The 12,153-nt window shown below is 48.3% G+C and overlaps 1 protein-coding gene across 4 annotated transcripts in view; it reads right to left on the minus strand.

The window, feature by feature from the left end:
- Positions 1-12,153, minus strand: part of SLC41A3 (solute carrier family 41 member 3) — a 94,900-nt gene that overhangs the window by 20,197 nt on the left and 62,550 nt on the right. For all 4 annotated transcript variants that reach the window (XM_042962594.1, XM_042962601.1, XM_042962582.1 and 1 more), the window contains 5 exons: positions 10,060-10,204; positions 6,686-6,832; positions 3,927-4,071; positions 2,358-2,437; positions 170-304 (listed from right to left, as the gene is read on the minus strand). In XM_042962594.1, the coding sequence (XP_042818528.1) occupies positions 170-304; positions 2,358-2,437; positions 3,927-4,071; positions 6,686-6,832; positions 10,060-10,204 (652 nt within the window). The remainder of the gene's footprint in view (positions 1-169; positions 305-2,357; positions 2,438-3,926; positions 4,072-6,685; positions 6,833-10,059; positions 10,205-12,153) is intronic.

Raw genomic sequence — 12,153 nt, forward strand, 5'->3', positions numbered from 1 at the left:
GGGTGGGAGTCAGGTCTCTGGGAGAAGGACTCATGACCTTGAAGATGATCTCTGTTGAAGTCAGCACTGGCCTTAGACCTCTGTTGCTACAGACACCAGATTCCACTAATGGCAAATTTTACTTGTTGAAAGAAATGGCCACGTGGCTTCCAGAAGATACCAGACTCACCTGAGGTGCAGAAAGTGGAGCATGGGTTAGGCCAGTATTGTTTCATCCAGAGGGGTAGGACCCCAGGTGTGCTCCACATGTGCAGGTAGGTGGAGATCCGGCTGGTCTGAATTGCCACCAGATTGCCACCAACACCTGGGAGGAGAAAAAGAATGTGGTTTCCCCCTTTTTATGCCAGTCTCTCAGTTCTGGCCCTTATTTTAAGTCTACTTCCTCCAGAAGCCTCCCTTGATTGATGTAGCACTTGGTCTCTTTTCCTTCCCTCCCACTTTACAACAGATTTTATTTGGTTGCAAGCAAGGGTAAACTCGACCTTGTGAGTGAAGCGCCAGGGTAGTAACTGTATCACCTTGACAGCTACCTCTTATGGTGAAGGAAATGTGACTGGCAAAGTAGGTTTACAATACAGATTTGTCAAGTAGGAGGGAGGGAGAGTGATGGAAAGGTCTATGGGAAGATATTTTGATAAGGCCCTCAAGGCCGTGGGAAGTGACAGGGATCAGATTACAGACTGGAACATCTGAGAAAATGAAAAGATTTTTTCACCTAAGGTGGAAAGGAGATGGAAGAGAAGGTGGGCAACAGCAGCAAGGGAAGAGGGGATAGGATATGCAACAGGCCTGGGGCTTATGGCTGAGACTCCCAGCTTCCACAGAGAATGGACCATGCCAAGACAACAAAGGCCATGCTGAGCTGTCTTTGCAGGGACAGGATTACAGGCTGACAGAGAAGAGCGCCTGTTCAGGACCATCTTCTTTAGAGAGTGGGCAGGCTGCCTCCATCCTGTTTCCTCAGCCCATTGGGGAATAACCCCTCATTGGGCCAGATGTGCCCCAGTGATCTCCAGAGGTAGAGACCAACAACCCTGGATGCAAAGGTCTGTGGGCAGAGGATGGCTGCAGATCAGTTTTGCTCAATCCACATGATTTAAAAATCATGTGGGGAGGAGTGGATTTAAAAATGTAACTCAAATTAATTGTTAGCATTTACATAAATTGCTGGCTTCTCCTAAGAAGTCAGTTCTGGCAACTCTGGACCTCCAAACTTGCCAGGCAGCAACTGGCTGGAGCTAAGCAGGCCCCTCTCCCTCCATAGCAGGAACACTTTCTGCAGCATGACCTATTCCCTGCTGCTCCTTACTGCCCAGCTATTGTCATACTGGCTGAACTCATTTAACATTCTCATGTTGCCCCACAGTCATCTGAGTTGGTGACATCCAAGGAAATCTTTCCAAGCTTTAGCCTGCCTTAGCAGTTGTTGTCTTCCACATGGCCAACTCCTTGCATGACGGGCAAGCCCTGCCTCTACTGGGACAGACCTGCTGGGTGGCCCACTGATATTCAAGGAATAGTCACCTGTGTTCCCATGGAAATGGGGAGAGGGGGTGCCCAAAGGCCTCCGTAGCCTGTTTCTGCAGCCCCAGAACACCAGGGTCGGGGACCAAGCAAAGTGTGCAAAAAGCTATCACATTTGGTTCCCTCCCTGACTGGTCAGTCCCATTTACAGATCCTCATCAGAAGCCAGACACAAACCAAGCTTTGGTTAAAAGAGCCCATAGGATCTAAGCCTAGAAGGGAGATCAATGAAGGGTTGGGTGGAAGACAACAGGGAATGGAGGGGATTCAGGCAAACCTGACAAACACAAGTCCTGTCTGAGTGGCAGCTGATTGTTTCCTCACCCAGAATGTAAACTCAGTATTGTCACAGTCTTGCTTTTGAAGAAGGCAGAAATCTAGATTTTTATGTGCAAAATTCTTAGTTTTAAATGTCATCAATGAATCTAAATTTAAGAAATTAACAAACAAACATACAAACAAACCATGAGAAGCCAACACCCCAGTTCTGAAGGCCATGATCAGGTACCAGTGAATCCTGGCTTAGATGTGCCTTCAAGGCACGGGATTTAGCTCTGTGGGACAGCTCAAGCCTCTGTGGTGACTGTGAGGAAGAGTGTGAGCTGGTGGAGCAGTGGTCAGGGCTTTCTCCCTGAGGGTCTCCTTCCATATGAGAAAAACCAGCCCGGTAGTCTCTGCCCAGCAGAAACACAGCCATGGCTCAGTTTCCAGATTCTGCCTTTGAGGGCCTGGGGCTGGAGCTCTGAAGTCACTCCTTTTCAGGTCCCACTGCCCAAGCCCTGGGGGCTAACACAGCCCAGGGGTCCCAGGTGATGGTGACTGCCAATACCTACCACATATGATGGGAGTAAATATGGCCATGCCTTGGAATTGCTGTTTAGAAATGGTTTTGTTCAAGATGAGCCCTCCAAAACTGGGGAGAGAGCAGAGGGCAAATGATTAGTTTATCATTTATCATTATTTATCATTAGTTATCCCCTATCCTTGTAGGGGACCTGGTACACCTCTATACAAAATGTCTTATCAGAGGCACCTGGGTGGCTCAGTCGGTTGAGAGTCTGACTTTAGCTCAGGTCGTGATCTCATTATTCTGGAGTTCGAGCCCCACGTCGGGCTATATACTGACAGCTCAGATCCCGGAGCCTGTTTAGGATTTTCTCTCTCTCTCTCTGCCCCTCCCCCAGTCATGCTCGCTGGCCCTCTTTCTCTCTCTCTCTCTCTCTCTCTCTCACAAAAATAAACAAATATTAAAATAAAAAATTTTTCAAAATGTCTTACCAGTTTCCTTTCTCAGTGTAGCAAACACTTTCCTGACCCCTACACAAAATATCTGATATAGACAGGCTGGTATCCACAGTGTCCTCTCCACCACGCACATGATTCTCCGCCTCTATTCTGAGCCTCAGCTGTTACAGAAGGCCCATCAGATAATGTTAGCCCATTAAAAACAAGTTACAAACTCTCTGAGGTCACATAGCTGGCTGGACTCTCCCATGTGACAGCTCATGTACCACAGCTGAACTGCTACTTTCCTGAGCAGTAAATGGAACCTACATGAGAATCCACTTCTGCTCCTTGTTCTTAGAGATGTCGCAATAAGACCTTGCTCCTACCAGCCCCTGGAGTTTAGCAAAGACTGTCCTGCTCCTACAGTCCTGGCGAGGTTGGATCAGTTTGTAAAAGGAGCCCAGGAGCTTTCTGGAATCAAAGACACCTGGACCACAACCACTTCTCCCTAAGAGTCAACGTTAGGAAAGCACCCCAGAAAGCACTGGGGTGGTGCTCATCCAGGTCTATTAACAGAAAGGGCTCTGGAGAGTGAGGTTCAAGGGTGGAAGACCTGAGCTCAGCTGAAGGCCCAAGGGCCCAGGGGGACGAATCCCTCAGCCCCACTAGGTCGCACCAGCAGCCATGCTGTGGAAATGGTATTCACAGAGCCATCACTGTGGGGCCAGGTGAGGGACCCCCTGAAGCCCAAGCAGGGGAACTCTGGCAGCAGGGATGGGGGAGACAGGTGTCCTGCAGTGCCACGAGGGGACAAGAGGTCCTGGCATCAGTGTGTTCATCTGATGTTTCCAGGTTCAGTTCTTCCTGGCTCTGATACTCCTGCAGTGGTAAACAGGACTGCCTCTCAGAATAAATAAGGTCTAAGGTTCTTGGTGAGAGGGAAAGAGATGAAGAACAAAGAGGTATGACTCAACAACCGGCACCGGGACTTAGTGAAGGAGCCCACAGCAATGATTGCCTCCAACCATGATCAGCCAGAAAATGATTTAAACCCACATGATTTACATCCTCACCCCGGAGGCTTGGTGGCCTCAGGCCACTCTCCCTGTCTGCAGAGGCCAGACAGGGGTGGCATGGAGAGCAAAGGGGTGGTGGCAGCCCTCACTCATGCGCACCTGCTGATGACCATCGCTAGAATGATTGGGAACCACCCGAACTTCAGGATCCTCATGATGGGCGGGTTCTGCTTGACAATGAGGACCCACAAGGGGATCAGGGCCGTGAAGCTGATACAGACCAGCAGCGACAGGTATCGATTATCTGGGAGGAGAGAGAGAGAGAGAGACAGACAGACAGACAGACAGTGTGAGTGCCAGGGCACATGAGCATGGACTGTGGGGCCACAGTCTGGGCTGCAATGATTAAAGGTGGGCTTGGAGCTGAGGAGATGCTTCTGTCTCTGGCAGTTTAGGGTGGACAACCTACCATACTTCTAAAGATTTTGTCCATCTTATTAAGCAACTGGAAAAGCTCCTCTTTATCCTCAATTCCTGTCACAAGCCCCTTTACTTCTCTTTTTTGCTATTTTCCTGACATACATAACCTCTCCCATCTCCTTCCATCTCAACCTTATTATTATTATTATTAATGGTTACATCTATGGGATTGTGTCCACAGGCCAGCACTGTGCCCAGCACCTTCTGAGCACAAACTCATGTCATGTTCTCCATTCCCCCTCAGATGGGCATAGGAGAGACTACAGCATGAAGAGGTGGCCCACCAGCACCCGAGCCAGCATACAGACATCAGGGCTACAGTCAGAGTTGGTTAATGATGCCAATCTGCTCCTGCTGAGGCCAGCCTAAGGTGGCCTCCCCAGCATCTATGGGTCCCTCAGGGCTCAGACCACACCCAGCTTTGCAGCTACTTATGCCCCTGTGTCATCTTCTCTGCTGGTTGGAGCCAGCAGAACTCTGACGGTTCTGAGACACCTGATTGTTCCTGGAGCCAGGTCAGGGCCCCACATACCACCATTCTCACTCACTCCCTTCTTCCCTTATATTTTGTGTGTCACCTTCCCAATCACTCCAAACAAGACACCAGCTTTCTCTAGAGCTATCCTCTCACCCCCAGCCCCACCTCTAAAGGACAGGCTCAGGTGGTGCACAGTCCTCTGCCAAGTGGACCCCAGCACGCAGAGGTGTGCAGGTAGGTCTGTGCCCCACATCCCATTTCTCTGAGCAGCATCATTAGGAGGACCCCTCCCCTCTTGTCTTTCTCTGCACTAAACAATCATGGTTCATTCCTCTGCCATAGGGAGGCCCATCTCCTTGGGCAGCTACATGGAAGCACAGGCCACAGGTGCTCAACTTGGACTACAGACAAAGTAACTCATCATGGAAGGGGCCAGCCTCTTCGCCATCCCAGGAGGTGGGAGACAGGCCCAGGAAGCTCTAAGCAAGTCTCAAAAGCTCTAGGAAGCAGCAGCCTACAGGAGTGCTGCTTTTAGGACATTTTTTCAGTCTGATTTTTCTAGAATGATTCAGGAGCCCTGGCAGAGGCTCCACTTCATATTTTCCACCACCATGATGAATACTTCCCCCACACATGGCTTGTCTTCCCAACTACATTGACAGGTGACACAGTCAACAGCTCATTCTTCATCAGTGAAGATTTATCTCATATGTGCCAGGCCCAGTGAAACTGTAAGTGCACCCAAGATAAATTCACAGTCTAATCTGAGGGTCGGACAACCCAACGATGATTCAACAGCTACTAAGTCATGTGTTGCAACATGCACAGTAGGGCAGAGAAGAAGGGTCTGGAAACACCAGTGACCCAAATTTGTTTTATAAGTAAAACTCGATTAACCAACCCACACACAAGTCTTGTTTTAAATTCACTATGGTTTAAAGATAAAATTAGGTTATGTTATCATTAGATCTTCATTGCCACTTACAGGAACTTTGAGGATCTCCCAATCATCAAACAGTATTGGTGGCAGGCAGTTCCTGGGGTGACAAGGAGCTGGTCCCAGAGCTGAGAGGGAGAGGGTCTCAATGCCCAGACACACTAAATCACAGGTATTCTGTCAGTCTGCTTCAGCTGCCAGCATGTAAGCACTGGGTGATTTCTCTTGCTCTGGAGTCTGAGTTCCCACAGGGCAACGATAAGCCAGAGCTTCGCTGTGTCTGTGCCTGTGTCTAGGTATTTCCTCCAAATAAGTGTCACCACATTCCCCACTGCTGTCCACCATCTTCTTCACTGTCCACTCCACTCACTGATGCCACCTGCCCCCAGGTACTTGGGGTTATGACCATGCACAGAATCAACACTTACTAGATCCAAACAACTGTGGGCAGCCAGCTTAGGTGGAAAGCAAAAACTGTGATGCTCAGAGGGGAGTAGTCAGCAGGTTAGGACTGCTGGGGAAGGGAGATGCTACCTGTCCACAATGCCCAGGGCAGAACATGTTCAGTGTGCCCCCAGGGCAGATCTAGGGAGACCCCTGGTGGAGTCAGAGCCTCTGGCCACAAGGGTCTGTCATACAAGAGGTGTGAACGCCTTCCTTAGCTGATGACCAGGGCACTGGCCACCTTCTGAGGAGACCTGGGCTTTTCCTGCCTCACACCAGCAGGGAGAGCATATGCTGCTGCCCATGGCTATGACATGCCTCCTTGGGAGTCCCTTCCCAGCTGGTTTGTATGTGTCTGGTGTGACACATGCCTTACCCATGGAGGGTCTGTTAATCCTCCTATGAGGGCGCACTGAAGTGGCCAGGCCATCCTCTGGCCCTCCCTGGTCTCCTTGCATACCCCTGCCCTAAGGTGGAGACTGAACTTATCTGCTGACCTGAGTGGATGGGAGAGCTTGCTGTTTGCCGACATTGGACCCAGCCTTGTTCGTGTGCCCCACCTCAAGGGGTACCTCTTACCTTTGTGTTTATAGAAGAAGCTGCTAACAAAGGCCAGGATGGACAACGTGATGAGGTCTCCCAGGCTGGCAGCAATGGGCGTGGCAATGTTGTCTGGATTGACCCCAAGCTTCCGAGCACCAATTACTATGCAGACCATCAGCATTCCTGCAGGGAGGTGGCAGAAGAAACTCAAAGCACAGGATGAGAAAGTGGTCAGGAGGCTGCTCAGTAACTTGCTTCTATCCACACAGCCCTCCCCTGGAGCCAGGCTGCCCTAACACTCAGTTTCCCCACTATGCTGAAGCCTGAGAAGGCTGCAGTAGGGTGGACCCTGCGACTTGCGGGCGTGGTGTTAAGCAGCCTGCAAGCTTTGATGATACACTCAAACCCATGGGGGAGACAGCAGGGAGGTGGTTCCTAGGCTCCCAAACCAGAAACTACAGATGTGAAACTCACAGCTGCTCCCTGACAGGAAGAGGACTCCAAAACCACTCTGAGCAATAGAGCCCCAGGGGCAGAGCACAGCCTCTTGTGTCTGTCAGGGTCCCTGGGGACACAGGTGCCCCAGTGGGATTAGCCACGTGAGAGGTTTGTTAGGGACAAAGCCTGTGAGGGGGAATGGGGGGCCACAGGGGTGTTGGGAGAGCCACGAGATGGCATGTAGGCCACCCGCAGTGGGAGACAGGAAGGCAGGCAGGGGAAGCACATGCAGACTACAGCACAGCATTGTCAGTGGGTCCACATCTCTGGGGAACAGGCCCATTTCAGGATCCTGGCAGGGCCACCACTGGGTGAAGGCAGCAGGTAACCTCTAACAGCGGGGAGTGGGGGTAAATTTTTGGGTATAGCACTGGAAACCCAAGAGACACATTCTCGTGGCCTCTATACCTTCCTGGGTCCTATTTTGTGTTCTGACTCTGTGTTCTGAGATGACTGACACATGCAATCTTCCAGCCCTCATCTACTGCCTAGGACTTAATCCAACAGCATTGGGGGCTCCCGGGTGGCTCAGTCAGTTAAGCATCCAACTCTTGGTTTTGACTCAGGTCGTGATCTCATGGTTTGTGGGGTCGAGCCCCATGTCAGGCTCTGTGATGACAGCATGGAGCCTGCCTGGGATTCTCTCTCTTTCTCCCTCTCCCTCTACCCCTCCCCTGCTTAAGCTTGTACCACTCACTCTTTCTTTCTCTCAAAATAAATAAATAAACATTTTTTAAAAAGACCCATTTTATCTTGGCTCTTGGTGTTTTAATACTTTACTCACTACTCTGTAACTCTAAATATAATTAGAATTATCACCTCAAGGCCTACTAACACTGCTGCCACTGGTCACAGTTTGTGCCCTATTTTGTGACCAGGTCATAGCTACTTTATCTCTTTTGAAATGCCAGTTCTAAGTGAGGTTGAGTCTGTGTGGCTGGTGGTCTGGTGAAAAACAGGGACTACATAGAAACCACCAGTTTGAGAGCACTTATTAAAAACCACCACCACCACCTGGCTTTACAGCAGTCATGCTGAGGTCACACTATGAGCCACCAGCCATGCTCCTCAACTTCTACACATCTTTGGACAACCCAGTTTATGTCCATGCTGCTGAGCTTCACCCCTCATCTATGCTTCACTTTCCTCATCTGGAAAATGGGGAGCTAGGAATGGCATTCTCTACAAGACTCCACAGGAACAGGGTTGGCCTCTGGAATCATCGGATTGTGTTGTTTTCAGAGACTTCATATCAAGTATCTCTTGGGCTCTATTTCTCCACAAGGTGTGGCATACTCATTCTTCTCTTCCCTTGGACAGACTGAGTGATGGCACCCTAGCCCCTGCCCCATTTGCAGAGGCATAGGTACATGACCAGGAGCCGTCTGCCCAGGGAAGTGCAGTTTATGAATTTGCTCCTGGGTTTCTGCACTCTTACTCTCCATCCTGATTATATACACTAGCACAGGAAGGAAGAGAAACCAATAAATAACCCGCCACATTATCCTTACAGAGAGCTGAGCTCAAAGGTGTTTCATGAGCAGATGAAGAACAGAAGAGTAAATGCAAATCCAATTCCCAGTTAGCACTTATTCTTTCTTATATGTGCACATTGTTTGCGAGAGACACTCAGACATGCAGTCCAGAAGAGAACCAAAATGAAGTCCGCTCATTCAGCAAACATTTGGCAGCTGGTAATATGCCTATTTTAGGTGTTGAAAATAGCCATCAGGCTCTGGGCTCATACAGTAAATGCTTGTTGGGTGGAGGGACAGACAGCACACAAGTAAGTGAACAAGCATTTGAAGTAAAAAACAGGACATGAAAATAAAGCAGGACTATGAATGGGGGTGTCATGCTAGAGAGCTGATCAGAGAGGCTTCAAAAAGGAGACACTTGCACTTAGCTGAAATTTGCTATGTGCTTGCATACTGATGTCTCACCCCAAACCAGAACATACACATCACAAAACAGTACAGTTACTCACCAGTGCATCCCCTCCACTGCATCAGTGCCTGGCACACAGTAGACACTCAGTAAGTACTGAGTAAGGAGTGAATGGGGGGACATTCTATGGTAATTGCATGGCAACTGTGGTTGCTCCTGAAATGGGTGAGCTCCCTGAAGACAGGGTTGTTTGTCACTCCTTGTGTGTTCCGCCTTCTGCAGACATGGAGGAAGCATCTGATGTGTGTGTGACAGGCGGTGTGACAGGAGTAGAATAGGAGAAGCCCTATTCTAACAGGGCACCTCTCTGAGGAGCTGACATTCTAGCAAAGGGGTGAGACAGAAAAGAATGAAGAAAATGAAGTGAACAATTGCAGATGTTTATAAGTGCTCAATAAGGAAAACAGGTGCAGAGTGCAGAAGAGCATGTCAGCAGCTGGGAAGAAGGACGGAGGGCAGAACTTGAGTGAGTCAGAAAAGACCTCTCTGCAGAGATGAAATTGAGGCTAATGCTAGAGTCTTGCTCCCTACAGGACTGCAGATGCCAGAATCTTCCACAGGCCCATTCACAAGCTGTGCTCAAGTAACATTTAAAGACTGACTGACTGAATGAGTGAATGAATGGATGGAGAATGGATGAACAGATGAATGTGTCCACTGAGCAAAAGCCAGTTCTCTGAACAAGCAGAGGGAAGAGAAATGGAGTCAGCAGCTCACTCCTGCGCACATACATTGCCTAGGAAAGGACTCATTGTCCTCCTTGCCCATCCATAAGGTAGGGCCTGGAGATTTAACTAACAGGCTCTCCCCCACCCTCTGGCAGGACATGTGAGGCCCCACCATTAGTACACCCATCTTCCACATCTCAAGGAACTGAAACACAAAGAGTTGAGAGTAGAGTACTGAGGAATGGAGGACAGAGAGAGGTAGGAGGGGGTGGTAACTGGGGTGGGGGCACAGCTCACCTAAGGCAAATGCAGCGAAAAAGGCGGTGATGACACTGCTGGCACACAGCAACTCCACCTTCACAAAGTCCAACTCCTCCCTAGACATAGCACCCAGCAGCAGGGCGGCCACAGCAGCCAGGAACCCCACAACGGTGGCCTGCACCTGTCAGGGCAGAAATCAGAAACATGAGGAAAGGTGTCTCTGACCATCAATGTTCCTCCCTGCCTTTGCCTCTGCCTCCTCTCTGATCTTGAGGTCACCCAACCTCCTTTCCTCACCCTAAAATTTGCCAACAGCCCCTCCAACCTGGAAAAAACAAACACCTTGCTTCAATCCAACTCCCTTGAAAACTATTGTTTTCTTGTTCTGCAACTTGTTTGATGCCATTTTCCATCACAAAATCTTCACCTCCTACTCAGCCCTTGGCCAAGGGCCGCCAGTCTCTTGCTCATGGCTCCTCTCACTGGTCTGGGCAAAAGTGCTCTGTAACCCCCAGCTGCTCAGACAAGCAACTTCCCCTGCAATGTGGAAACTCCATGATCCACAGCTACGCCTTGGAAGTCTCTGTGCACACTCTGTCTCTCTCCCAGACTTACCTTCCTTGGCAATTGCCCTTCATGCTGGTGGCCCTCTTTCTCTCCATTCTCCCCCATCCCGGCTGCAATTCCCATCTCATCTCAGTGGCGTCACACCTCTGCTGCTCATGCAGGCCAGTACCATGAGGTGCCCAGATCTCAGTATCAATACTGGCATGTTATCAGTACAGTTGACCCTTGACCAACACTGGCATTAGGGGCACCGACACTGTGTAAAGTTGAAAATCTGTGTATAACTTGTCACTCCCTCAAAACTTCACTACTAACAGCCTACTGCTGATCAGAAGCGTTACCCATAACACAAACTTGATTCACACATATTTTGTATGCTATATTATATATTGTATTCTCATAATAAACTAGAGAAAAGAAAATTAAGAACATCATAAGGAATCATACATTTACAGTACTTCATTTATGAAAACAAATCTGCCTATAAGTGGACCCATGCAGTTCAAACCCATATTGTTCAAGGATCAACTGTAATTCAAATGTCTCAATGGAAACATGCTGTATTATTAAAGAAGACTAAAAACACAAAGAACTCTACCATATATATGGATGAAAATGTTCCCCAAGTTAACCCACGTGATTCCAGTGAAAGTCCCAACAAGACTTTTCATGGCACTTGACAATTTATCTTAAGTTCCACAAAGATGAGTAGATGTGCAAGAACAGCCAAGACACCTTGAGAAAAAAGATCAAGAGGGAGTTTGGCACATTCATTATCAATATTTAGTTTTAAGGCTACTGTAATTAAAATAGGGTGGTACTGGCACAAAAATAGACAAATAGATCAGCAGGACAGACTGGAGTCCAGGAACACCATCAAGAATAGATGAAAATTTATATATGGAAATTTAATATGATAAAGGTGGCATTTCTAATCAGTATGGAATGGATGGGTACTGAATAAACGGGGTAAGGAAAAGTGGATATCTAGGGGAAAAAAAAGGATTCCTACATTATACCATTCATACACACACCCCACTAAACATAAAACCTAATGTATGAAAAGAAAAAATATAGGATAATGTGTTTCAGATTTTGGATTAGAGAAATACTCCTTCTGAAGATGTGTAAAATCTCTGAGGAAAAATGAAATAAGCTGTATATAAATCCAAGTATGACTTCTATGTGATACCACAAACTTCAAAGACAGAAACTGAGCAGGAGAAAATATCTCCATTTATAAGTAATAAAGGGTTAGTGATCAAAATCATGAAGTCCATTTTACAAAGCAATGCCAACTTTTGGTTTTTTAATGTTTATTTATTTTTAAAGGGGAGAGAGACAGAACATGAGTGGGAGAAGAGCAGAGAGAGAGGGAGACACAGAATCTGAAGCAGGCTCCAGGCTCTGAGCTGTCAGCACAGAGCCTGATGTGGGGCTTGAACTCAACGAACTGCAAGATCATGACCTGGGCCAAAGTCAGATGTTTAACAGACTCAGCCACCCAGGCACCCCAAGCAACGCCAACTTTTTTTTTAATTTTTTTTTAACGTTTATTTATTT

This window comes from Panthera tigris, chromosome A2 (assembly GCF_018350195.1).
Source record: "Panthera tigris isolate Pti1 chromosome A2, P.tigris_Pti1_mat1.1, whole genome shotgun sequence".
Lineage (NCBI taxonomy): Eukaryota > Metazoa > Chordata > Mammalia > Carnivora > Felidae > Panthera > Panthera tigris.